Source organism: Chiloscyllium punctatum, chromosome 12, assembly GCF_047496795.1.
Source record: "Chiloscyllium punctatum isolate Juve2018m chromosome 12, sChiPun1.3, whole genome shotgun sequence".
NCBI lineage: Eukaryota > Metazoa > Chordata > Chondrichthyes > Orectolobiformes > Hemiscylliidae > Chiloscyllium > Chiloscyllium punctatum.
Window position 1 is genome coordinate 67,776,130 of NC_092750.1, and position 27,975 is coordinate 67,804,104.

Genomic DNA, 27,975 nt, shown 5'->3' on the forward strand with positions numbered 1-27,975 from the left:
ATCTCGTGACGTTGTTTCCGGCGGAAGTGTCAGGGTCTCCAGACAGAGAGAGAGAGGGAGAGAGTGAGGAGGTGAGAGGGAAAACAGTCACATTTATTGGTGTGAGTGCAGGAGAGAGGGAGGGGGAGGGTGAGGGGGGAGAGAGAGAGAGAGAGAAGGAGAAACAGGGAGGGGGAGTGAGTTGGGGGAGGGGGATGGAGGTGTGGGGGCTGAGAGAGGGAGAGATGATGATGAGGAGGGTGATGGTGGGTGTTGAGAGCAGATTAAAGAGTGAAGGAGAGAGATTGGTGTCGGTGTGTGTGGCAGGGTGATACTGTCCCTAATCTAATGGAGAAAGGTGACCTGTGCCCCAGTCATTGGTGTGCATCTGTGCCCCAGTCATTGGTGTGCATCTGTGCCCCAGTCATTGGTGTGCATCTGTGCCCCAGTCATTGGTGTGCATCTGTGCCCCAGTCATTGGTGTGCATCTGTGCCCCAGTCATTGGTGTGCATCTGTGCCCCAGTCATTGGTGTGCATCTGTGCCCCAGTCATTGGTGTGCATCTGTGCCCCAGTCATTGGTGTGCATCTGTGCCCCAGTCAATGGTGTGCATCTGTGCCCCAGTCAATGGTGTGCATCTGTGCTGATTTCATCTCCAAAGATATTTTGATTATTTTCCAATTTTGTCGATTTCTGGGTGAAAGTTCCCATCAGCAGCTTTGATCATTGGCAGCCAGAGACAGAAAGGCAGCCAGCTGGGAAGTGGGAAGGAGTTACTGAATTATCACTGGAAAGTTTGATTAAATATAACTGGTACTGTTCTTCCAAGTACAGTCTCTCTTTCAGCAGGTGATTATTTTCTGATTGGTAACTTACTTCAAAGCCAAGCTGTCACCTGTATCACACTCCCCACTGTCAGAGGTTGACATTAAGAGTAATGTTCCAGTTCTGAGGGAATGCTGCTCTGTTACCACTGCTTTACATGGCAATAGTGGAAAACTGAGCATAGTGTTAATTAATTGGCTGTAAAACACTTAGGTTCAACATGAGATTGTGAAAATTGTTCTGTAAATGAATATCCTCTTGTTTTTAAATCTCGAAGAGATGCCTGTGCTCAGTGGAGATGCAGACAGACCAATTGCAGCTGAAGTTATGACTGAAGTGGAACAAGATCCTTTTGGAAATGGAGACCTGGGAATGAAGCAATGTGATCGTTCACGGGAAAATTGGGTCACCATTGGAGCAACAGTTCCCACCGGTTTTGAGAACACTGCTGCTGAGGAGGTCTTGGAAAAAATTGGATCTGAGTCCAGGATCAGCAAGGATCGAGGAAAGATCTACTTTGAGGTCTCCACAGATAATCTTTTTCAGGTTGGTCTATATTGTTCTGTATAAATGCTTTTCCATTCCATGCATGTAAAAGCAATACTCCCCTGACTAGCATCCCATCCAACATGAGTGAGTGCTAAATCCAATTCCACTGCACTGTGGTCTTTATGAATCTGCTTGATTGGTAACATTTTTGCGTCTGAATCAACACTATGAGGATTTGAGGCACATTGTCAAGAAGTTGAACATACAATCAAACTGTGACCCCACAGTGCCATACTGAGAGAATGCTGCACTGTTGGAGGTGCCATTTGGGATAACTGTCCACTCAAGTGGCACAATTTGAAGACCAGGATGATGGAGGATATTCTCCTGGTTTTTAAAAATATTTATCCCTTAATCATTTATCCCATTACTGTTTATGGATTGTGGAATCATTCTGTGCACACGTGTGTTGCATTTCCTACATTACAACAGTTCTTCAAAAACAGTTTCTTTGGATGCAGGGTGATGTGGAAACCAACAGGATGAGAGCGGTTAAATATAACTTTGGCTCAGAGCAAAGTTCTTTCTGCATACGCCACCAGTAAGACGACTGAAAATTATGTTCTCATAGCTGCTCCTTCAACTACTAATTCATGGAAATTTCATATACATATTTTTCTCTATTTCAGATTCATCTTTTGAGATCTGTTGATAATCTGTTTGTTGTTATCCAAGAGTTTCCCCATTACCAGTTTGGTGAAACCAAGGTAGGTGTGTAATTGGGAATAAACTAAATGTGAATGTGAATTAAAGGACTTGTTAAAGAAAAACTAACCTAAGTGCTGGACATCACTTTTTGATCCTGACATTACCATCTTGTGAATTTGCTACTATCATGAACCTGGTCCTGGCCCCATTTCCCTGTTGCTGTCCCCACTTCTACCGAGAACTACATTAGGCCCCTTCTCTGCTAAGCACAACTTGTGACAGTGATCCAAACCATTTTATAATGTAGGCCAGCAATTATCACAAGAGGCATTACTTCTTGAATCATGCAGTGACTGTCCAACTAGATGACCTAACCACTCTGCCACAGTAACAGCTACTGAAAGTCCCCTCCGCTGTGTCCTGAGGTACAATCACCCCTCCTCCCCCCCCCCCCAAAATAAAATCCAACGGCCCCAATTTCTGTCCCACCAGTAGCTGGTGAAGTCCCTGCAGCACTATATAAGCTTGATTCTGGTAGATGTATGATCGGAGAGGAAGCTAATAACAATAGGAGCACAGTATAGAGGAAAACGCAATTACGTGAACAGTCGATAGCAATGAGGGGAGGAGGATAAATGAAAATAAGTTACTAGAAGATAGAAGTTAGGAAGATGATCAGTATTACATGAAGGGGGAAGGGAAAAAGGGTCAGTATGTCAAGGGGAACCCAATGTCAGCTTGAGTTGTGGCGTTTGACAAGGGTGAAGAGAGAGAGACGACAGATAGGGGCTGCTTGAACAGAGATTGAAGGGCAGCAGTTTGAATGAAATAGTGCAGCTTCATCTGAATTGGAGATGGGAATAACTGCAGGTTGAATTGAGTGAGAAGGGAAGAGGCTAAAGAGGACCAGAGTAATTGAGAGCATAGGAAAAGAAGAGGTAGATAAAGAAAAGCAATGTCTCTGAGGCGTTGAGTAACTCTGAACTGAGACAGGTGTGGAATGAATATTAGAGAGTTTGATTATCATGATAAGATTTGGTGAATTGATGAAATGTAAAAATGATTACATTCAAATCATATTTTAAAAATGCAAAAATTCTAACTTGCCAGTATCCCTTTAAGAAATGCACCATCAAATTTGTACCTTTCACCCTGATAATTCACTCTTCCACCTTTCTTAATTTTATTCATTCTAGTCTCCACTCTAAGTCATAGTATTTTCTGTCCCCTTCCAGCTTAAGGTGCAAACCCCATCTTGTTGTTTAATATCCGGGCTAATAATAAGCTGTGATTTTTGGAACTGTACAGTGTTTTATGACACATCTGGTCTGCCTTGGTGAGTTTCTGGATGACCCAGTGTGTTGTCTCTCCTTGCTCATCACAACTCCTTTCCCGAAACCTCTGGCATTGGCTGGCACACTGACCTGCCCTCAGTATTTTGCCCAAGTTGCCATTCCTCATCTGTGGACTTACGGAGGGCATTAAATTGAGACCAACCCTGTCATAGAAAGTCAATTTTCAGTGATCGGTTGTAGGAATTCCACCTCCTGTTAGTTTACAGGGCAGCAGAAACATGAGTAGGAACATTTTTTGCCTATCCCGTATTGCCATTGAGATGGTTGCCTTCTAGAACCGTTGCAGTTCATTTGATGTAGATGAACTTACAATGCCAATTTGGAAAAGAGTTCCAGGAGTTTGAACCAGTGACACTGAATCAACGACAATATATTTCCAAGTCAGAATGCTGAGTGGTTTGGAGAACAGCTTGCAGAGGTTGGTGTTCCTATGGATCTACTGCCCTTGTCCTTCTAGATGGATGTGATCAGGGATATGGAAGGTGCTGTCTAAGGAGCTTTGGTGAATTTCTGCTGTGTATCTTGTAGATGCTGCTATTGGCTGCTGCTTGGAATGATAGGTAGAGGGAGTGAATGTTTGTGGTTGTGTTGCCAGTGAAGCTTGCTGCTTTGTCCTGGCTGTTACCTAGCTTGACCTGCACTCTTTGAACAGAAGTAATCATTTCTTTCCATTTGCTTGAGTAATCATTTGGCATATTAATTAGTCCTCCATAATCGATTCACGGGAATACAAGCCTGGTCCATGTAACCTTTTGTCAGAATGTAACACTTCCATCGATCATTCTGATTGATCTGTGTGGCATTGTTCCAAGGCCAGTATATCCTCCCCGCTGTGCAGTGCCCAGTATTAAATGAGGTGTTCCAGGTGAGTCTCACCAGAACAGTATACAGCTCGAACAAAACTTTGTATTATTCCAGTACTTGCTTAATAAAAGGCAACCTTCTGCTAGCATCTCCCTGCTCTTAGTCAACATAGTGCCCAACTGAAGGCCTAGAGAGAGTTTAATATCTCATCCGAGACCTGTTACTTCTGATGTGCAGCACCCTTTCAATACTGCCGTAGCGTATCTGCCTGGATTTTATTCCTGTCTTGAAATGTGCCATTTTCTTTAACAGGAAAGTGTACTTGAGGACTTCAGACAGTTGGCTCCCCAGCTTCTTTGGGACTGTCCCCTTAAAGTTTGGGAATTGAACAACAGTCTGAAGAAAAGGAAGGGCCAACGCAGGAAAGGCAGCCGAGGATGTGGCTTAGGTCCAGAAGCATCACGTGAAACTGGTAAAATTAAAGTTGGCCAACGGGAGCCTGCTCCCTCTGACCAATCAGCTACTAATGATCCAGCACATCTTGGAACAGAATTGCCTATTATCCTCTCTGGAGCAAGTGGCGATCAGCCTGACGAAATCGAGGAGACCAGCGATGCAGTTGCTCCTGGGGTGGTGCTAAGTGACCAAGCAAAGATTTCACCTGAGGGTCTTCTATCCGACAATGACAGTCGTCCAGCAGCGAGTGAGGATGAAGGAAAGGGACTGCGTCGCTTCCGAGTCACCTGCAACAGAAGTGGGGAGAAGCACAACTTCACCTCAATGGAGGCAGCCAGAGAATTTGGTGGAGCAGTGCAGGATTTCTTCAAGTGGAAGGCCGACATGACCAAATTTGATGTGGAGGTATGTAATTTATTTAATTTCCCCACCATGAATTTCTTTGCTCCCCTCCTGAAGCTGTCAGCTGCTTTGAATTATTGTGTGGTATATTGTGTTGTGGGGCCAGGCTGCGAGAATCAGACGGTCACGTGACTGCAGGCATCCTTACAGGCTGGCTTTATCTTCTCTCAGATCCACACAAGCACACCCTGAGCTCCCAGTTCCCTTGCCACTTTGAAACTGTCTCATGGTTGCACCGGTTTCAGTGGGACGGATCGCAGAACGAAAGGGAGCAAGTGGCAGTGCAATGTCTGAAAGTTCCAGGTGATTCATCTAAAAGTATGTTCAGTCAGATGCTGAGAAATCACTAGCAGAAAATCACAGGCTGGAGAGCAGGGCTGATGAGCTTATTCAGTAAGCTTCAGCTGCTTTCATGCTTTTCAGGAGTGGTTGTATTTCTGGGAGTCACAACTTAAGTGAAACAATGATCTGCATGGGATTAACTGATGTGTTTTTTTTAATTGATTTGTTCGAGTGTGGGTAGTATTTATTGCCCATCCCTAATAGATGAGTGGCTTCCAAGGGTCATTTCAGAGGGCAGTTAAGAGTCAACCATCCTGGTGTCTGAAGTCGTGTGTAGGTCAGATTAGGTAACATTCCCTTCCCTAAAGGGCATTAATGAACTGGATGGGTTTTTTGCAGCAATCGACAATGGTTGCCATCAGGTTAGCTTTTGCTACCAGATTTTCATTGATTCAAATTTGCCATAGTGGGATTCCAATCAAATGTCCCAGAGTATTGGCCTAGGTCTCTAGATTACTGGTCCAGTGACAATACCATTACATCACTGCTGCTCATTAAAGATAGAATTAAGTTCTATTGTGCCTGCATTGGTGGAGAAAAGACATTAGACTCTATAAGTTGAAACAGTTTACATGGCTAGATTTAAAATAGTCATGATAGCTATGGATGTGGAGTTGTTGAGTACATTCATGATAGAGACTGATCGAATTTGGATGTGGAGTCATTGACTATATTCATGATAGAGACTGATCGAATTTGGATGTGGAGTCATTGACTATATTCATGATAGAGACTGATCGAATTTTTTTGGTCAATGAAATGACTGTCAAAATACATTGTTAGCTTGCTTTTCAAAATGTAACTTTCTATATGCTCACTGCCAATTCTGCTTTCCAATTCCTTATTCTCCTGATCGCTGCCAATCTTCCTCCACGACAGTCCCATTAGTAGAGCACATGGCTTGGCACGGCCATATTGCTCGAGCTGTCACTTATTCCTGACTGTGTTGTGACCTGTACCACATAGTATCTCTGTGAGAGGCCGTTGCACCCCCTTCTTGCAGGCCATCTCCACCTCCAGGATCTGCTCAGATATAATGGAACTACTCATCTTGGCTGGACGCGAGATCTTGATATTCCCCTGGTTCCTGGATTAGTGATGCTGGAAGAGACAGCAGTTCAGGCAGCATCCGAGGAGCCGCGAAATCGACGTTTCGGGCAAAAGCCCTTCATCAGGAATAAAGGTCAGTCGTCATTAATAGAGATGGAGAGGTCCAGGAAGGGGAGGGAGGTGTCAGAGATGGTCCAGATAAATTTAAGGTCAGGGTGGAATGTGTTGGTGAAGTTGATGAATTGCTCAACCTCCTTGCGGGAGCACGTGGTGGCGCCAATGCAGTCATCAATGTAGCGGAGGAAGAGGTGGGGAGTGGTGCCAGTGTAATTACGGAAGAACAACTGCTCTACATAGCCAACAAAGAGACAGGCATAGCTGGGGCCCATACGTGTGCCCCTGGCTACCCCTTTGGTCTGGAGGAAGTGGGAGGATTCGAAGGAGAAATTGTTAAGGGTGAGGACCAGTTCGGCCAAACGAATGAGACTGTCAGTGGAAGGGTACTGTTGGGGACGTCTGGAGAGGAAAAAACTGAGGGCTTGGAGGCCCTGGTCATGGCAATAGACAATAGACAATAGACAATAGATGCAGGAGTAGGCCATTCTGCCCTTCGAGCCTGCACCGCCATTCAATATGATCATGGCTGATCATTCCTAGTCAGTATCCTGTTCCAGCCTTATCTCCATACCCCTTGACTCCACTATCTTTAAGAGCTCTATCCAATTCTTTCTTAAAAGAATCCAGAGACTGGGCCTCCACTGCCCTCTGGGGCAGAGCATTCCACACAGCCACCACTCTCTGGGTGAAGTAGTTTCTCCTCATCTCTGTCCTAAATGGTCTACCCCGTATTTTTAAGTTGTGTCCTCTGGTTCGGCACTCCCCCATCAACGGAAATATGTTCCCTCCTGCCAGAGTGTCCAGTCCTTTCATAAGCCTATACGTTTCAATCAGATCCCCTCTCAGTCTTCTAAACTCAAGGGTATACAAGCCCAGTCGCTTCAGTCTTTCCGTGTAAGGCAATCCTGCCATTCCAGGAATTGACCTCGTGAACCTACGCTGCACTCCCTCAATAGCCAGAATGTCTTTCCTCAAATTTGGAGACCAGAACTGTACACAGTACTCCAGGTGTGGTCTCACCAGGGCCCTGTACAGCTGCAGAAGCACCTCTTTGCTTCTATACTCAATCCCTCTTGTTATGAAGGCCAGCATGCTATTAGCCTTCTTCACGACCTGCTGTACCTGCATGCTTGCCTTCATTGACTGGTGGACAAGAACACCCAGATCTCTCTGAACAGCCCCTTTACCTAATTTGATACCATTGAGGTAGTAATCTGCCTTCCTGTTCTTGCCACCAAAGTGGATAACCAGACATTTATCCACATTAAACTGCATCTGCCATGCATCTGCCCACTCACCTAACTTGTCCAGGTCACCCTGTAATCCCCTAACATCCTCATCACATTTCACCCTACCACCTAGCTTTGTGTCATCAGCAAATTTGCTAATGTTATTGCTGATACCATCTTCTCTATCATTTACATATATTGTAAAAAGCTGCGGTCCCAGCACGGATCCCTGCGGTACCCCACTGGTCACTGCCTGCCATTTCGAAATGGAGCCGTTAATCACTACCCTTTGTTTCCTATTAGCCAACCAATTCTCTATCCAATCTAGTACTTTGCCCCCAATCCCGTGCGCCCTAATTTTCCTCACTAACCTCTTGTGTGGGACTTTATCAAAAGCTTTCTGAAAGTCCAGGTACAGTACATCCACTGGATCTCCCTCGTCCATCTTCCGAGTTACATCCTCAAAAAATTCAAGAAGATTAGTCAAGCATGATTTCCCCTTCATAAATCCATGCTGACTCTGTCCTATCCTGTTACTATTATCCAGATGTGCCGTAATTTCATCCTTTATAATAGACTCCAGCATCTTTCCCACCACTGAGGTCAGACTAACTGGTCTATAATTTCCTGCTTTCTCCCGCCCACCCTTCTTAAAAAGTGGCACAACATTAGCCGCCCTCCAATCCTCAGGAACCAACCCCGATTCTATTGAACTCTGGAAAATAATCACCAGCGCATCCACGATTTCCCGAGCCACCTCCTTCAGTACCCTGGGATGCAGGCCATCAGGTCCCGGAGACTTATCAACCTTCAGACCTAACAGTCTCTCCAACACCAAATCCTGGCAAATAGAAATTCCCTTAAGTTCAGGTCCTTCAGCCACTGTTACCTCAGGGAGATTGCTTGTGTCTTCCCCAGTGAACACAGATCTGAAGTACCCATTTAATTCCTCTGCCATTTCTTCGTTCCCAGTAATATATTCCCCTGCTTCTGTCTTCAAGGGCCCAATTTTTGTCCTAACCATTTTTTTGCCTTGGACATACCTAAAAAAGCTTTTACTATCCTCCTTTATATTCTTGGCCAGTTTACCTTCGTACCTCATTTTTTCTCTGCGTATTTCCTTCTTACTAATCCTCTGTTGTTCTTTAAAAGCTTCCCAGTCCTCCGTTTTCCCGCTTATCTTCGCTAAGTTATACTTTTTCTCTTTTAACCTTATATGTTTCTTTACTTCCCTTGTCAGCCACGGCCGCCCATGTCTCCTCCTGGGATCTTTCTTCCTTTTAGGAATGAACTGATCCTGCATCTTCTGCATTATACACAGAAATATCCGCCATTGTTCCTCCACGGTCTTCCCTGTTAAGGTATTAAACCATTGAACTTTGGCCAGTTGCTCCCTCATAGCTCCATATTTCCCTTTATTCAACTGAAATATTGTCACTTCAGATTGTACCCACTCCCTCTCAAATTGCAGATTGAAGCTTATTGTATTATGGTCACTACTTCCCAATGGCTCCTTCACTTCGAGGTCACTGACCAATTCTGGTTCGTTACACAATACCAGATCCAGAATCGCCTTATCCCTGGTCGGCTCCAGCACCAGCTGCTCTAAAAATCCATCTCTGAGGCACTCCACAAAGTCTCTTTCTTGAGGCCCGATACCATCCTGATTCACCCAGTCTACCTGCATGTTAAAATCCCCCATAACAACTGTAGTAACATCTTTGCGACAAGCCAATTTCAGCTCCTGATTCAACTTACCTCCAACATCCAGACTACTGTTTGGGGGCCTGTAGATGACTCCCATGAGGGTCTTTTTACCCTTAGTGTTTCGAAGCTCTATCCACACTGACTCTACATCCCCTGACTCTAGGTCCGCCCGCGCAAGGGACTGAATATCCTCCCTTACCAACAAGGCCACCCCACCCCCTCTGCCCGTCAGTCTATCCTTACGATAACACATGTAGCCTTGAATATTCATTTCCCAGGCCCTGTCCCCATGAAGCCACGTCTCAGTTATCCCCACAATATCGTATCTGCCAATTTCCAAAAGATGGCAGATGGAGGTGTAGAGGGATTGGATATCCATGGTGAAGATGAGGCGTTGGAGGCTGGGGAAACGGAAGTCTTGGAGGAGGAGGAGGTGGAGGGCATGGGTGGTGTCTTGAACGTATGTGGGGAGTTCCTGGACTAGGGGGGATAGGACAGTGTCAAGGTACTCTTGTCGGTTGTCATTAATGGAGATGGAGAGGTCCAGGAAGGGGAGGGAGGTGTCAGAGATGGTCCAGGTAAATTGTTCCTCCAGGCTGGTAAGGTGTCGGATGTGCTGTGCTTGGGACCTCACTCTCTACTGCCTGAATTCAACAGCTTGTGAAGTGAGTTCTAGTCTGTCATCATTCTGCAGCCTCAAAATAGGCTATATTCTTATCAAATCATGTTCCATGGTCTGGCCTCCCAGGGCTGAGTGGCCATCAGTCTCCACCCTTCAATCTAAATCTTGTCTGGATGGGTGCTCCCAACAATTTTCAAGAATCTTGTTACCATCAGGATTCGCTTGATTGACACTCTTATCAGCTATCTTTACCATTCACTCCCTTCACCACCAATCCACAGCAGTGTCTACAAGATGCATTGCAGTAACAACAACTTGCAACTCATGATGTCCACCATCGAGAAGGACAAGGGCAGCAGACACATGGGAACACCAACACCTTTACGTTCCCTCCAAACCGCTCATTCTTTCTGACTCTGATCTGTCAGTAGGTCAAAATCTTAGAACTCCCTTCCCAACAATACTGTGAGTGTCTACACAATAAAGGGCTTGAACTCTTAACATCATCTCCAAAGCAACTAGGAATTGACAATAAGTTCATGCTTAACCAGCAATGCCCACATCCATGAATTAATATATTTTTAGAAAGTCAATAACCAAAGAGTTTGAGGATGTGATACAAGAGAACCAGGAAATTTTCATTAAAAATTTAATAAGGTAGTCACACCAGAGGTTATTATACAATCTTAAGTGGGATAGGAAGTACTAACAGATTAACAGATAGAAATAGAAAACCGGGTGTAGAAACAATCAGGTTGTTTTCAGGTTGGCAGGAAGTAATTTGCTGAATACACAAGGATTAGTGCATGCATCTCAGTTATTTGCACACTGTCTCAATGAGTTAAAGAAGGTATGCTGTTGGGTGATAAAGTAAGAGCTGAAAATGTGTTGCTGGAAAAGCGCAGCAGGTCAGGCAGCATCCAAGGAACAGGCTTATGCCCGAAACGTCGATTCTCCTGCTCCTTGGATGCTGCCTGACCTGCTGCGCTTTTCCAGCAACACATTTTCAGCTCTGATCTCCAGCATCTGCAGTCCTCACTTTCTCCTCGGTGATAAAGTAAGCCACGAAGCAGATGCAAAAAGGCACAAGGAGATGTAGACAAGTTGTATCTCTGGGAAAAATATTTTTTTCAATGGTGAAAGACTGGAACATGTTAGCATTCAGCAGAACTCGGATGATTTTCAGCACAAATCAGAGAAGGTTAACATACAGGTGTGGCAAGCTATTAAGAAGACCATTAGTAGATTTGACTTTAAAATAAAAAGATTGAAGTGTAAACTTGAAGAAATCATTCTGATTTAACAGAGAGATGATGAGACAACACTTGGAGGATTGTCTACTGTCTTCTTACCTAAGGGAAGTATTCTTGCATTGGAATATCATAAAACTTCATGAGATACAATCTCATTCAGAGGACCTATTAGGAGAGGTGATGATTTCACTGAAGCATAAAATTCTAAAGGAACTTATCAAGACAGATGCTAAGAGGATGATTCTCAGACTGTAGAGTCTCAAACTTTAGATCACAGTCTCTGGATAATTGTTGGCCATGGTGTCTGAGATGAGAAATTTCTTCTTTCAAAGGGTAAAACATCTTTGGAATTCTGCACCCCGGACAGCTGTGGATGTGGAACCATTGAGTATACTCATGATAGAGACTGATCGATTTTTTTTTTTTGGCTTACAAATGAAGGATAAGGAGTAGTGAGAGAAGGTGGCTTCATGATCTGGTTGAATGGCAAAGCAAGCTCAAAGATCCAATTAAAAAGGCAGATACGTAATTAAGTGCACTCCTTCCTCCAACCCACGCATTCATGTACTGCACAACTTATTGGGAAGTGCTTTGTCATCTCAAAAGTAATAAGGAGTCACTAAAGAGTATTAACTCATGTTCACAATTCAGCCATTGCCTGCTCAACTTCAGATAACCTCCATTGCGAATCTCCTCATGTTCTGTTCTTATAAGTTGCTACTTTCTGTTATGAAATTGGTAAATTAAAGCCACTGTCTTCAACTCTCACCCAAACCTCGCATCCTCATCACCAAATCTGCCATCTTTTCCGACCATTTTCTCAGTCTGAACCAAATTATTTGCATCCTTGGTGTGCCATGAGACCCTGAGCTGAGCTTCCCACAGCGTATCCTCTCCAACTTGTAGTCCACCACCTTCCTAAGATTATTCAGCTCTGATGTATTTGCTGCTGAGACACTTATCTGTGCCTTTCCTATCATTAGATTGCATTATTCCAGTGTTTTCCTGGTTGACACCCACCTTCTACTTTCCAAATCTGAACTTCCCCCAAAGCTCTGTTACCCCAACCTAATTCCCACTATTACTTATCACCTCTTTGCTTATTCATTTACACCAGCTACGGACACTACAGATCTAAAACTCTTATTCTCAGGTTCAATATTCTCCATAGCTTTCTGTAATACTCTTCACATTTACTCCATTCTAAGATATAGGCATTTGTGTAACTCAGTCTCTTGGTCCCACCGTTAGCTGCCTTACCTTATGCTGTTAAGACCCTGAGGTTTGGTATTCTGACTTGATTTATGAAAAGGTAACCCAATCTGTCATCAAGTTTGTTGTCACAAACCAAAATTTGATCCTATTACAGTTCAGTCTGATTCAGTCAAATTAAGACATTCCTTAAAACCTAGCAATTTGACCAAACATTTTGGTATTTGTCCTAACATATTGTCTTTTGTCTCTGTGATATAATTTCTGTTTGTTTCAGTGTCTGTGAAGTGCCTTGGGCAGTTAACTGTGTTAAAAGGTACTGTATAAATGCAAGTTGATATTGAAGTGCTGTCAGCTGAGGGTCCAGTAAACTCTCTCTTGTTTCCAATCTCATACTCTAAACAATATGTTTTCCTTTGACAGTCTTTGAAGGATTGTTTAACAGCTAACCGTGATGAGAGTACACTGTTGACCATGGACATGGAATCAACGCAAAGCTACAGTAATGTCAGAAAATTTGAAACCACAGTTTTAGTTTGAGAAAGCCAGATTTGCACAGCACCGAGGTCATTAACCCCCATTCCAACAGTTGAGCTGTTCGGGTCACTGTGTAAAAATTAGCATTTGAAACACCTTCATTGAGAATATTTCTGCAGAATCTGGAAGCCTGCCACTTCCTGAGGTAGTGCTATGATATGGAAGTCCAGGGTGGTACTCAATTTGATTGAAAGAGACTGAACTGTAAAAGGATCAAATTTTTGTTTGTGACAATGGACTTGATGACAGATTTAGGTTAGCTTTTCATAAATAAAGTGATTTCTTGGAGGTAGTCTGTTGCAGTAGACAGCATCCCTGTCGCCGAGCAGGAATCTCAAGGTTCGAACTCCACATCAGGACGTGATGGCCAAGGAAGGTGTGATTGCAGTGTAGCAAAAGAAGTTAAAATATGCAAATCCTTCCAGTCGTATAATGACAGATCGGAGCAATGGGGGGAGGGGGTCTCCTGGTCACCCAGAACCTGCAGAAGGCAACAGCGCGTCAAAGCAAATTGCCCTGTCTAACCATGAACCAACATAGGGCAGTCTGTGATCTCACCATTCTGTTTGCTGGAGAGAGAGAGAGAGACTTCCCACTCCCCCTTCCACCCAGATCTGTCAGAGATGTGATGGACAGCCAAGAAACTCCTGGTTGTTGAGCCATTAAGATTTTCTTTAACGAGTAATATATTTCTGTCTTTGGAGAGAAGAATAATTAATTATGGGGTTACAAATTACACTGGTAGATGCGTACTGAGTTGGTGAGATAGTCTTATAGCACGAAAACAGACTCTTTGGTTCAACCAGTCTGTACCAACTATGATTCCAAACCAAACTAGTCCCACCTGCCTGCGCTTGGCCCATATTCTTCCAAACATATTTTATTCACGTGCTTATCCAAATCTCCTTTCAACATTGTAACTGTACCCACATCCGCCACTTCCTCTGGAAGTTCATTCCACACACAAACCACTAATTTTTAAATCTTTCTCCTCTCACCTTAAAAATATGCACCTTTGTCTTAAAATCCCCCATCCTGATGAAAAGACACCTGCCATTCACCTTCTCTATAATCCTCATGATTTTATTAACCTCTATGAAGTCACCCCTCAACCTTCTACTGTCCTACTCAAAAAGGTCCCAGTGAGAAAAGGCAAGTGGCTCAGTGGATAACACTGTTGCCTCACAGCACCAGAACCCGTGTTCAATTCCAGGCTTGGGCGACTGTATGGAGTTTGCACATTCTCTCCATGTCTGTGGTTTCCACTGGGCACTCTGGCTTCCTTCCACAATCCAAAGAGGTGCAGGTTAGGTGAATTGGCCATGCTAAATTGCCCACAGTATAGGTGAGGTGTATTAGTCAGGGGTAAATGTTGAATAATAGGGTTGGGGAATAGGTCTGGGAGGGTTACAATTCAGAGGGTTGGTGTGGACTTGTTGGGCCAAATGGCCTGTAGGGATTCTATGATTCTATCCAGCCTCTCCTTATAACTCAAACCCTCCATTCCCCCAGCATCCTGGTAAATCTCTTTTGAACACACTTTAGCTTAATAATATCCTTGCTATTACAGGGTGCCCAGATACTCAATGGGAACAGTGATCCCTGTGTTTGTGGGAGAGGATGAATATTCTCTGGAGTGCATCAGATGAAAGCTAAATTGTGAACATGGGATGAATAAATATCCTTGCGTTTCTGCTCATTAGCTTTGGGAATAAGAAGCACTTCCCAATAAATGGTACATGTGAGTTTGGATTTGAGGAAAGAACGTACTCCATTAGATAATTGCCTTTTTATTTCATGTCAATGTTTTAAAATGTGAGTATATTATAATCTAATCTTAAACTTCAAGATCAATAATGTAAAAATGTGATGAAATACAACGAATCATCTATCTGATGTTAAACTAAATCTGTCTACAGTTGATGTAACATTGGTGTAACATAGTGAAATATTATGGGCAGAAGGCACATCGACAGGATGTTTCTTTGGGGACAGCAGGTGGCTGTTGGTGTTGATGGTGTCATTTACTTCATTTGGAAATAACCATGGTAACGGTGAGGTGTACTTTGCAGTCTGTGGGAGGTGAATGACGCTGCTGTGCTCTCATCATTGACTATCTTGTTTCTGTCCTGTGCAGTCTATTTACACATCATTTACTTGCAGATCCTACTGAACATTCATGATAATGAAGTAGTGGTTGCTATAGCCCTGACAGAGGAAAGTCTGCACAAGCGAAACATAACACACTTTGGGCCTACAACTCTTCGATCTACTTTAGCTTATGGGATGTTAAGGTATGATTCATGTTAGCTATGTAGCAATGCCCATGGGAGAAATTGCCACTTACATGAGATACTGTAGGCTTCCCATTTCCTTTGGATCTCTACCTCAATACATGTCGATGCTTAAGTGTGCGTAGGAGGGAAATTGGTGTGTGACAATATTGTAAATGAAATGTACTTAGACAGTCTGTCATGCTGTGCTGTTTCAGTCATCCAATTAGTCTGACTCTTGTATTTTCTTCATAACAATTTTCCTTTGTAAAATTGATTTCGCATTCATTCCATTTGGTTAGAAATCACCATTAAAGGCATTGAGTCTGGATTTGGGTAACCTCTTGTGATTGTGATAGTTACAGGAGAAATGTGCATGTTTTTTGCAAAACATGTCCTTAATCTGATTGACCCCTCCACCCTTCCAACAAAAAAATTATGAGCTTGTGGATTTCTTTATCTCTACAATCCAGATGATCTAATCAGCTCCCTCAAATTTTGGATCATCAGTCTGCAGCAATCACTAAAGAGACCAATAGTTTATAAAGATAAATTTAAATTCTGAATGACCAGCTGTTCTACTTGGCCACTGGGTGGAACTTTATCTAAAGCTCCCCCGGCGTTATGACTGAACTTAGATGTTTCTTCTTTCTCTCTACCTTTCATGCTGTCTTCAGGTTCCCTTTGTCCAGTAGACCCACCTCCTGCTTCCTCTGTCCTCTTCCCTCTGAACTGCTGACCATCCAATTTCACCTCCGTTTAGCTGATATCGGTAACAGTTCACTCTCTCCGCATCTGTTTTCTCTCCCTCGCCTTTAAATTTGCCAATATCACCTCTTTCTCAACAAACAACCCTTGAGCATCCCCAATTTTAATTGGAGGGTGGCTAATGTTGTGCCACTTTTTAAGAAGGGTGGGCGGGAGAAAGCAGGAAATTATAGACCAGTTAGTATGACCTCAGTGGTGGGAAAGATGCTGGAGTCTATTATAAAGGATGAAATTACGGCACATCTGGATAATAGTAACAGGATAGGACAGAGTCAGCATGGATTTATGAAGGGGAAATCATGCTTGACTAATCTTCTTGAATTTTTTGAGGATGTAACTCGGAAGATGGACGAGGGAGATCCAGTGGATGTAGTGTACCTGGACTTTCAGAAAGCTTTTGATAAAGTCCCACACAAGAGGTTAGTGAGTAAAATTAGGGCGCACGGGATTGGAGGCAAAGTACTAGATTGGATAGAGAATTGGTTGGCTAATAGGAAACAAAGGGTAGTGATTAACGGCTCCATTTCGAAATGGCAGGCAGTGACCAGTGGGGTACCGCAGGGATCCGTGCTGGGACCGCAGCTTTTTACAATATATGTAAATGATATAGAAGATGGTATCAGCAATAACATTAGCAAATTTGCTGATGACACAAAGCTAGGTGGTAGGGTGAAATGTGATGAGGATGTTAGGGGATTACAGGGTGACCTGGACAAGTTAGGTGAGTGGGCAGATGCATGGCAGATGCAGTTTAATGTGGATAAATGTCTGGTTATCCACTTTGGTGGCAAGAACAGGAAGGCAGATTACTACCTCAATGGTATCAAATTAGGTAAAGGGGCTGTTCAGAGAGATCTGGGTGTTCTTGTCCACCAGTCAATGAAGGCAAGCATGCAGGTACAGCAGGTCGTGAAGAAGGCTAATAGCATGCTGGCCTTCATAACAAGAGGGATTGAGTATAGAAGCAAAGAGGTGCTTCTGCAGCTGTACAGGGCCCTGGTGAGACCACACCTGGAGTACTGTGTACAGTTCTGGTCTCCAAATTTGAGGAAAGACATTCTGGCTATTGAGGGAGTGCAGCGTAGGTTCACGAGGTCAATTCCTGGAATGGCAGGATTGCCTTACACGGAAAGACTGAAGCGACTGGGCTTGTATACCCTTGAGTTTAGAAGACTGAGAGGGGATCTGATTGAAACGTATAGGATTATGAAAGGACTGGACACTCTGGCAGGAGGGAACATATTTCCGTTGATGAGGGAGTGCCGAACCAGAGGACACAACTTAAAAATACGGGGTAGACCATTTAGGACAGAGATGAGGAGAAACTACTTCACCCAGAGAGTGGTGGCTGTGTGGAATGCTCTGCCCCAGAGGGCAGTGGAGGCCCAGTCTCTGGATTCATTTAAGAAAGAATTGGATAGAGCTCTTAAAGATAGTGGAGTCAAGGGGTATGGAGATAAGGCAGGAACAGGATACTGATTAAGTATGATCAGCCATGATCATATTGAATGGCGGTGCAGGCTCGAAGGGCAGAATGGCCTACTCCTGCACCTATTGTCGATTGTCTATCACAGGTGGCTGTGCTTTCAGCTTCTTGAGCCTTAAATCCTGGATTTACCATCCATCCACCGCTCTGCTTCTCTATTCTGCTTCTGCCTTCTAGACACTCCTTAAAATCTACCCAGCTGTTAATCATCTGATCTAATGACTACGTATGTGGCCGAGTCATAATTTGTTGAATAATGTTCCTCTGAAGCTCCTTAGGACAGTTGATTACATTAAAGGCACTATATAAATATAAGCACTTGTGATTTGTGCATTCTTTAACGCTTTTTAATTTAGCGATTTTTTGAGAAGATTTGTAGTTCAGGTTGATGATAAGTCTGTAAGTTAGCTCGCTGAGCTGGAAGGCTTGTTTTCAGACGTTTCGTTACTATGACTAGGTAACATCATCAGTGAGAGTCTCCGGTGAAGTGCTGGTGGTATGTCTCGCCTCTCTATTTATAGGTCTTGGTTTCCTAAGGTGGGTGATGTCATTTCCGGTTCCTTTTTTCAAGGGAAGATAGAATCTAAATTGATATGTTTATTGATGGAGAACTGGTTAGAATGCCATGTCTCTTAAGAATTCATCCATCTATCCACCCAAACTTTGGGTCCGCTATGTAGATGACACCTTTGTCATCACAAAACGGAATAAATTAGAGGAAACATTAATAAACCACCAGCACTTCACCGAAGACATTCTGATGATGTAACCTAATAAGGTGACAAAATGTCTGAAAACAAACCTTCAAACTCAGCGAGCTAATTTACATACTAATTTATTTCTTTCAAATTTTGAATCATCTGTCTGCAGTAATCACTGTGTGGAGACCAATAATTTATAAAAATACATTTAAATTCTGAATGACCAACTGAGAAGATCACACAACAACATTTTAAGGTTCAAGACCTTTACTGTAGTAAGTGAGCTTATTATTCCCTAAATTTTGTTTTAGCAGATTATCTCATTTGAAAGACACAAACTCTGACAATGCATCTACAACACCAAACACTGACATAACATTATGACACGTCCCTGCTGATCCTATCATACCCCATGTACAACTCTGCTTAGATTTCTGAGAGGCTTTGTATATAATCATAGATCCTGATTTGAAACTTGAACTCACTGCTCTAGCCTTATGCTGGAGTAACTTTCTAATCTTCGTGATTCTTAATTTTCCATTTAATTCTGTATTACAGGCTTTGTAAACCTCAGCCAACTGACATCATTGTCGATCCAATGTGTGGAACTGGAGCAATACCAATCGAGGTAAGGTATTGATGAGAACAGACCTCCTGAAAAGCAATGTGGTCTCACCAATCTACACATTGTATGCATTGAGTCACACTCAAAATAACAAATTTTAAGTCTATCACCGGTATTTTCTCTGGTTCAGTTCTATCAGTTATTTTTGGAAGCTGATTCTATAACTCTTCCATTTGAGATTTGATAAGATGAATGGTGGTTGTCTTTTCCCTAAAATGGGGGATTTCAAGGCCCAGGGGGCATATTTTCGAGGCTAGAGGAGAAAGATTTAAAAAAGACGTGAGGCACTTTTTTTTACACAGAGCATTTGTGTGTGGAATGAACTTCGACAAGAAGTGGTGGTTGCAGGTACAGTTACAGTGTTTAAAAGACATTTAGATAAGTACACTAATAGGAAATACATGGAGGGATATGGGCCAAGTGCAGGCAGGCAGGACTAAGTTTAGTTTGGGATTATGGTCAGCATGGACTGGTCAGACTTTGTTCCCGTGCTGTGTGACTATGACTTGTGCTGCCTAACACTTAAGCAATCTTCTACTGATCTCTCCTTCAGCAATTTTTCCTTTGTCTCAATATCTCTGTCATTCACTTTGTTTCTTCATTCATTTTTCTTCCCTTCATCTTGATTTCTCTCCCCCACGTGTTGTCTATCTCTCTCTCTCTCTGTGTGACTGTAGCTCAGTTAGTAGCACTTCCATTCCTGAGTCAACTCGAATAGGAAGTCGATGCTTTGATTAGTGTTCCGACACTGATCACCTTGTGCATAACATCGGAGTGGCTGTGTGTGCACACGTCCGAATGGGAACGTTGCTTGTAGGGTAGGAGCAGAACTAAGGGACACATCTTGAGAATAAGGGGGTCTCCTTTTTAAGATTGGAATGAAAGTTTTTTTTTCTTCTGGGGCCTGTGGTATTCTCTTCCCCCGAAAACAGGAGGCTGGATCATTGAGTAGATTGAAGGAGGATTTAGATACATTTTTGATTGATTAGGGGGCTGTAGATTATGGCAGACTGACAGGAGGGTGGAGCTCAGACTACAGCCATGGTTTTATTAATTGGCACAGCAGACTTGAAGGGCCGAATGGGCTACTTCTATATTCCTGACACCCACCTTTACTATTTTGTTGCTTACAACTGTACCCTCTTGTCATGATGCCAGCATTATTTATCGTTACATATTTTGCACTTCGAATAAAGCCCATCTGGACAGACATGGCACTCAGCTATGACCCGCGTATACTGCACTGAACGGTACAGACTGAGAGGTTGCCACGTACTGTGGATAACGTGTGTGACGTTAGCTTATCTCAGGTGTTTAGATGGTAGGTGCATCAGTAAAGAGATAATTAGCTAGGATTCTCCCTCTCTGTGGGAGCTATTAGGTCTCAGCTTGCCACCTTATCAGAAGTAGCTTCCCTGTTCCTTGTTAGCTAGGATTCACCCTGGCCCTCCCTCACTTCCCCACCCTCCCTTACTGCAGTACCCAGACACCCCAGCACAATGTGGTGAGTGCAGCATTGTTTTGGAGGACTTATGGTTTGGGAATTTGTTCGGCTCTTGGATTTTGCTCATTATTTCTGGGATTGTTGTAGGCTGTTTGATAGACTTTGATTGCAATGATTAGTCAATTTTGTTATTATTGTAACATGCAAATCACAAAATGGTAAGAGGGAACTAGAAGCTGTGTTTTCACCTGGATTTACTAGGATTTACTGAAACATTGATTTAAATTTTATTGCATGTAGCAACCAAAATAAGACCTCTCAAGTAAGCAAGTTAAGTCTCAAAACTCAATTTGGCTATTACCCAATTAATGGTGGAATTTAGGTACAATTCCAACCTATAGTTTCTGACTCTGAGTTCTGAACTCTGCTCCACGGAATCTTGGAGTTGATTTCTCATACAGTCTTCCATCCTCCAAGTTTGTGGTGTGACAGTTTTGCTGATCATTTACATTCTTTCATCCATAATATTGACTACTCCTCTGAAGCTATTACATCTCAGCTTGCCACCTTATCAGAAGTAGCTTCCCTGTTCCTTGTTACATTTAGCATTGACTGTCTGTTTGAAGATGCAGCATTCCTGAGATTAACTCCTTCAAGTGCAGGGCAACCATTTGTCTTGTGCCATAAGGTAGCCAGTTCTCAAGCAAATGTCAAAATAGTTTTGTTAAGTGGCTTCAACTCCTCCTCCTCCTCCCAGATATGACTCATTACTTTCAATTCCTATATAGGTTTGTCCTTGTCTCTTAATAGTTTATTCTAGACAAAGTTGTTGTTTCTTTTTTCACTGTACGAACAGTCATTAAAGTTCTGAAGTTTACGCTGTTACAGTCAAAAATCACACAACACCAGGTTATAGTCCAACAGGTTTAATTGGAAGCTCACTAGCTTTCGGAGCGACACTCCTTCATCAGGTGATATCCGAAAGCTAGTGCTTCCAATTAAACCTGTTGGACTATAACCTGGTGTTGTGTGATTTTTAACTTTGTACACCCCAGTCCAACACCGGCCTCTCCAAATCATGACTGTTACAGTCTGTTGAGTCAGTGGGTGAGTTAGAAAACAGAACTCTGGGCTGGTGGAATTGTGGCCTAGCATGAGTTGGCACCTTCACTGGGCAGAGGTGGCACAGACATAAATAACACTCAAAATTCATGACTACTTACTTCATCCCTTCAGGTAAATTCTCACTTTGATGCGTTGATGTTCTTGCTGAGTCACTTTTGTTTTTGAGTTTGATTCAGAAACAATAGATTAAACGCTGCCATTGAAAATGGCCCTGATGAGATTGGACTGTCTGTGTAATGATACACTATCACAGCTGAATAAGAAAAGTTGGATGGAGCGGTCGATTTCTTGTCAGTCATTTTTCTTGTAGATGTCCCAAGTAGTAGTAATTTTGAAAATCCTAACTATGTGACTTGGCTGGTGTCCAGAGTGATGCAGCTGAGAGTCTGGTCACTCCAGACTTTCTTTGCTGCCTTTTCAACACACACCGCTACATTCCATTTACTGGTGATAAATGGGACAGCCTAGCAGAGAGGCAGATCTGACTACACTGTGGTCAAAACGTTTTCTAAACAATCAAGGGTTCTCTTAATTACTTCCACCTGTATGAAAACACAGTCGGACTTTGCAGAAGGAGTATGTTTTGTTCACGATGCCCTAATTTGTGGGCTTTATATCTAATTTATATACCCCTCCAGGGAGCATTAGAGTTCTCACAGTGTTACTTCCTTGCTGGAGATAACAACATACTTGCTGTAAACAGATCTGTGAATAACATCAACTCTCTACAGAAGAAGAGACTGGAGAAGGGAAGGTAGGGATTCATCCTGTTGCATGCAGTCATGACTGAATTCTACCTTTCTCTGAGTAAATAGGGGATTTGTTAAGAGTGTACAACTGGGACAGTAGTCCACCTTCAAAACTCTTCTTGCAGAATTAAGTTTTTCCAACTCTTAATTTTTCAGTAAGCCCCAACTCGCCTGAACATATTGCCAGACGTGTACATTTTGTAATTGATGTTAATGATCATTATCCAGGAGCTGTAATCCTCAGGTAAACAGAATCTCAGTTGGGGTGACCTGCCGAATGGCCAAGTAACCTGCTGAAACCTGTTCTCCAGGCTCTTTCGTGATGGCTATCTCTTTGGGTGAAAAGTGTGGGGTGCACACGTAACTATACCTGTCCTATGTCAGGGTCTTTGGGAGAACAAGGTGTCTGGGTTAATGCTTACCCTGCTTGCAAGTTGAAGTTTTGTATCAGAATAGCAGAAGGTTCCTGGAAAATTAACAGCAATTGAACATCAAAAGTCAGAAATTGTAATTATTTTTCATTTTAAAAAGAAAATGTCACTTAAGTACCCAAAACGTAGGAAATCACCAAGGATGAAAAGAAAAAAATTAACCCCCACGCGTTGATGTTCTTGCTAAGTCACGTTTTTTGAGTTGGTTTCAGAAACAATAGGTTAAACGCTGCCAGTGAAAATGGCCCTGCTGAGATTGGACACACACACACACTCACCCACACACACACACACACACACACACCCACACACACACACTCACCCACACACACACCCACACACTCACCCACACACCCACACACACACACTCACCCACACACTCACCCACACACTCACCCACACACTCACCCACACCCCCCCCACACACACACCCCCACACACTCACCCACACACACACACACCCACACACCCCCCCCCCCACACACACACACACACACACACTCACCCACACACCCCCCACACACTCACACACACCCACACACCCCCCCACACACACTAACATCACTGTGGGTATTCTTCCATCCCAAGAATTGCAGTGGTTCAACAAGGCAGCTCATCCCCACCCTGTCCAGGACCATCAGGATGATTGATTGATAAATATTGGCTTGGCCAACAACATCCACATTCCACGCACAAATTAAAAATGATCAACTGTAGCAGAATTAATTGGGCGGGGACAAGACTGATAGCTAAATGCCTGTTGTCTTCCAGTATTCTGTTGCCTGAGTACTTTGTCTTTGCACAGTTTCCTAGTATTGTTTCTCAGCATCCCCCACAAAAGTTCACTTGGCAAAGCTAATTGATTACTAGGCCACGCGGGCCAGCTGATTCCCAGGTTTACTTCCAGACCTCTGCTGAGTTAGCCAGTCTCAGCTGGGATGATGGCCGAGGTCTAAGGCACTAGGCCTAATCGGGAAGGAACATCAATCCAGGTTCCCATTCCTGATGCCTGTCCAATGATTTCCTTAACTAAGTATCTTGCAATTGTTTACTGTCTGGGCTCCCACTTAAAGGTGTATCCTTGGTCTGGTATTCTGGGGCACCTGGCAACTGTGGGAATAAGGCAGCATGTTCAGGGTGAGAGTAGGGGTTGGTGAAAGGTAAAAGACCTGATTGTGATGGAGGCTAACCTGGGGGCTTCAGTTAACATCCATTCCTTTACTGAATTGTGTTTTATTCCACATTTCCAGGGTTACCTGGGGTATGCCACTGGATGTTGTACAGTGGGACATCTGTAACCTTCCACTGAAGACCAGTTCTGTAGATGTAATTATATCAGATATGCCTTTTGGAAAGAGGTAAGTCATTCTGATTGTGAAATTAATTTATTTATTATAAACAGAGCAACGAATCAGCTGTCTGTTTAAGGGACCTTTTGGACTGCAAATGTGGTTGCCTTGTGCTTACTTAATAATGACATGTAGTAAGCTGGTATATTCTGGATTTGACCTTCTATGGTATTCTGCCTGTTGTTTTCCACAAAAAGTACTTAATTCATAACATATGTAAAAATATATTACAAGATATTTCAACTTGACAATTCTAACAAGTGCAACAAAATTCAACTAATAAAGTACCTTTCATGACCACCAGCACTTTATAGGCAATGCAGTACTTGAAGTGGAGTTATTGTCGTAAGGTAGCATACACTGTAGCCAGTTTGTGCACAGCAACCTCCCAAAAAGAGCATGTGCGAATGCTCGGATATTTCAGGATGTTGATTGAAGGATAAATACGGGCCAGAAAATCGAGAGGAGCTCCCCAGATTATCTTCAAAATTGTCATGGGTGTTCATATCCACTTTGGGGAACAAACAGAGGCTCTAGCCTGTGCAACACTCCCTCAGTACACCACTGAGATGTCAGTCTTGGTGTTGTGCTCAAGTCTTGAAATAAGAAACAAGTTCACAACCATCCAACTCTGAGACAACAGTGCTACCAACTGAGCTATGCTGACTAGCAGAGGAGTACTCTGCTGCTGGCAGTGGACTCATTACCTTGCCAAGTAGGCACTTTGAGCATTGCCATTCCTTCGTGATCCAGAGCTGGACTCTGATTTCCATTTCTATTCAGGAAGGTTGCTAGTCCTTCTGTTAACCTTTCTTTTTATTAATCAAGGCTTAACTGGCTGATTAGGTGCTGATCAGCCCATCCCTGACCATGTTTTGCATGGCTGTTGCTGTTTAATTATATCCGCTAGCGTCTACCTAAGCTGTTGCTTCGGAGGTGGAAGATTCTATGACTGATTAACTGGCCATAAGTCACTGATTGGGCTCTGATCTGTGCTAGTTGATCGTGGGGTTGTACAGCGATAATACATGGTCTAAGAAGAGAGCAAGTAGCCAGTGTCTTTGTTGTGACTTCTATTGTTTTTGGGGTAGGTTAGAATGCAGTCTTAAAGTTCAGAAAATATTGATTTTTTTTTAATATATGTTGGAAAAACTAGGATAGGCTCGAGAAGGAAAAACTGGGACCTGTATCCAGCCTGTCTACAGGAAATGGGGCGTGTGTGCAGGCCAGAGACTGGCAGAGCAGCCCTCCTAACACAGGACAAGAAATGCTTTGTAAAGGTAAAATGATGCCTGTATTGCTGGGATTATCCTGTTACTCTAAGACATGGAGCTACCGATTTAAATCATTTCAAATACTTGTATTTCATGTTACACAATAACCTTTGTACTGTCGTCTGCCAAGGTGGTCATATTGACAAATGAGTGCACACTACAGAGATATCCCATCAGCTGTTTGTGAATGTAAACAGGGATGTCAGACTGAGGTTACCAACAGTGTTTATACTCAGGTAGTTTTGTGTTTCAGTCCTAACTCACTGAGATAATTCCACTATCTAGCATTAAATTTACAGAGCAATTTAGACCTCCCACAAACACTCCATTCTGTAGACTGGTCATCCTAGGAGTGCACCCGAGAGGCGGGGGCTGGGGGTTGGGGGGGTGGCATGTGGCGTGGTCAGTGATGATAAAGGTGTGTTTGCCTATTATTAGACTGCCAGGACCTGTTATCTACAATCTTAGTCTGGTGTCAGAGAGTACCTGGAAACCATGGAAACATATTCCAATACACAGTAGTATCCCTCCAAGCTGAGGCAGGTTTGGAAGCTGTTCTGGTTTTAATCACGGATTCTGAAATTGTAATTTGTTGAGAGCCTGTGCACCTGCAGAACTTAAAACTGGTGTTTGTTTTCTTGCTGCAGGCCATGTCAAGAATGGGGCACCTCTGGAGGAAGTCGCACACTGTCTGGGTGAATGTCGGAGGACTCCATGCCGCTGTATACTTGCTGAAACGCACCAGTCTTTCTCTTGACAGGTTATTTCAGAGACCCCGAGATTCTGCTACCAGTGAGGAAATTCCCTGTAAAACAGGGGCAAAAGAATAAATGGGGCTTGGAGTCTGCACTCACAAGGGAAAACATTTTGTTTGGGCTAAAAATTAGCCTTGCTGCAAAGGAGGGGGATATGTTGCTGTCAGGAAATCATAGTGTGGAGGAGAGGTGCACCCTCATCCCAGTTAATATCGGGTAGCATTTTCAGATTTCTGAAGCCTTATCTACTTGACTGAAGGATGCAGGATAATTGTGTGCAGCATTTTTTAAAAAGCAAATACCTGTGAGAATTCACATAGGGAGAGAGAGAAATTTGCACAAATGACCATATCTTTAACACTGGATATCAACATTTACCTCTAGGAACCAAATGAGAGCACCCCCCCCCCCCCGAGTTCGCTTGCATGGTGTTTGGAAATAGATCTGTTGCTGGACTTTGACCATTTTTCCACACGTCGGTTGTGAATGTTAGTCAGGTGAACAGGGCCAAGGAAAAATATAGGACACTAACAATGGGGAAAATCTTTCCTTCAAGTGAACTACAACCAACAGACTGCAAACATTCTAAACTTCAGTTCAAGAATTTCCTGTTCTGTCTGTGTTTAAAACTAAAGAACGCTTGTTGAAAGTTCACAGCCAGTGTCAAATATTTAATTTTTTGGGGTGGATTTGTGGTATTATAATAAGAGGCTAAAACGTAAATGTTTATTCTCCTCCTCTTCTATATGTTTAGTCTCACCTCTGCTAAATGATTGATTCTCTTCCTTTGTGGTTGAAGTTTTCAGCAAGATTTCTTTTCACTATCTGCCATGACCGCTTTAAAGTAATGGGCTTTAATATCTTGCTTTATAAATGCATTGCACTGTAATGCAAGGCAATAATGTTCCCAGTTCAGTGCCTGGATGCTGGTTTTAATAGTTGCCTTCATTGCCTCTGGATTATAGAGGTAATGGAAGATTAGTCACCATTACCACTGCTCGTTAGAGCAAGTGTAGGACTGTTGGTTGATGTTTCTCCATGATTAAATTGTTAACGTTTCAGGAGAATAGAACTATATTTGATTTGAGTTTCACCATTTTCTAGTGTAGAGTGAAACTCTCACTAGCCTTTAGAGTTATATTCACATTCTAGCACTTATCTGGTGCTTTAACATATGAAAATTAAAACTAGCTGACCACTTCACACTGTTTATAGTGCAGTGACTGCTAATGTAGACACCTCTTCAATTTGGGGTATCTGCTGTTGTTTGCTTGTAATGGGAAGCAGGACTGACGACTGGGATACTTTCAACTTGATGATTGAAGACTGACCTAATTGTCCTTACCACAGTTGCATTAAGATTAAAATACAGTTAGCAGAAATACACAGGCCTGGTAGCACCTTATAGAAAGGGAAGCTGTTAATGTTTCAGCTCAAACCTTTTCCGCTATTGTTTGCCTCTCAACAGATGCTGCCTGACATATGAGAGAAATTCCAGCATTTCCTGTTTTTATTTCAGATTTCTAGTGTCTGCGGTTTTTTGGTTTTGTATCATTAAATGTAACATCGGTGACATTAAACTGAAGAGTTTTCCCAGTGCTTTGATGGCTCTGAGAGGTGTTCGTGGGATTGCAGCTGAACTCAAATGATACATTTTGTTATATTAGAAAATTATTTAAATTTTACAATAAAGTTTTGTTCTGATTCCAAGGTGTTTGACCATTTTACTCAGGGATACGGTCCCTGACGATACTCCTCAGCAAGAATCAAATATCAAACTTAAAATAAGACAAATTTAGAGGTGGTGAATGTTTTGAACTGGGCTGCTGAGTGGGGAGAGATCTGGATAGGTATCTAGAGGCAAACCTGAAAGAGAAAATTAAAGTGGTACTGGTAGTTTTGATATTT

The 27,975-nt window shown here is 43.0% G+C and overlaps 1 protein-coding gene across 2 annotated transcripts; it reads left to right on the top strand.

Moving 5' to 3' along the window:
* On the top strand, positions 1–27,777 carry thumpd3 (THUMP domain containing 3). Of its 2 annotated transcripts, none has more exons than XM_072582697.1 (10): positions 1–71; positions 1,082–1,350; positions 1,983–2,060; positions 4,473–5,021; positions 15,251–15,381; positions 18,874–18,943; positions 22,148–22,263; positions 23,940–24,047; positions 25,195–25,318; positions 25,960–27,777. In XM_072582697.1, the coding sequence occupies exons 2-10, from the start codon at positions 1,084–1,086 to the stop codon at positions 26,140–26,142; spliced, it is 1,626 nt and encodes a 541-aa protein (XP_072438798.1). In that variant the 5' UTR covers positions 1–71; positions 1,082–1,083; the 3' UTR covers positions 26,143–27,777. The 2 variants fall into 2 exon arrangements, with proteins under 2 accessions (XP_072438798.1, XP_072438799.1); XM_072582698.1 differs by lacking the exon at positions 1–71 and adding an exon at positions 336–828.
* The last annotated feature ends 198 nt before the right edge of the window (positions 27,778–27,975 follow it).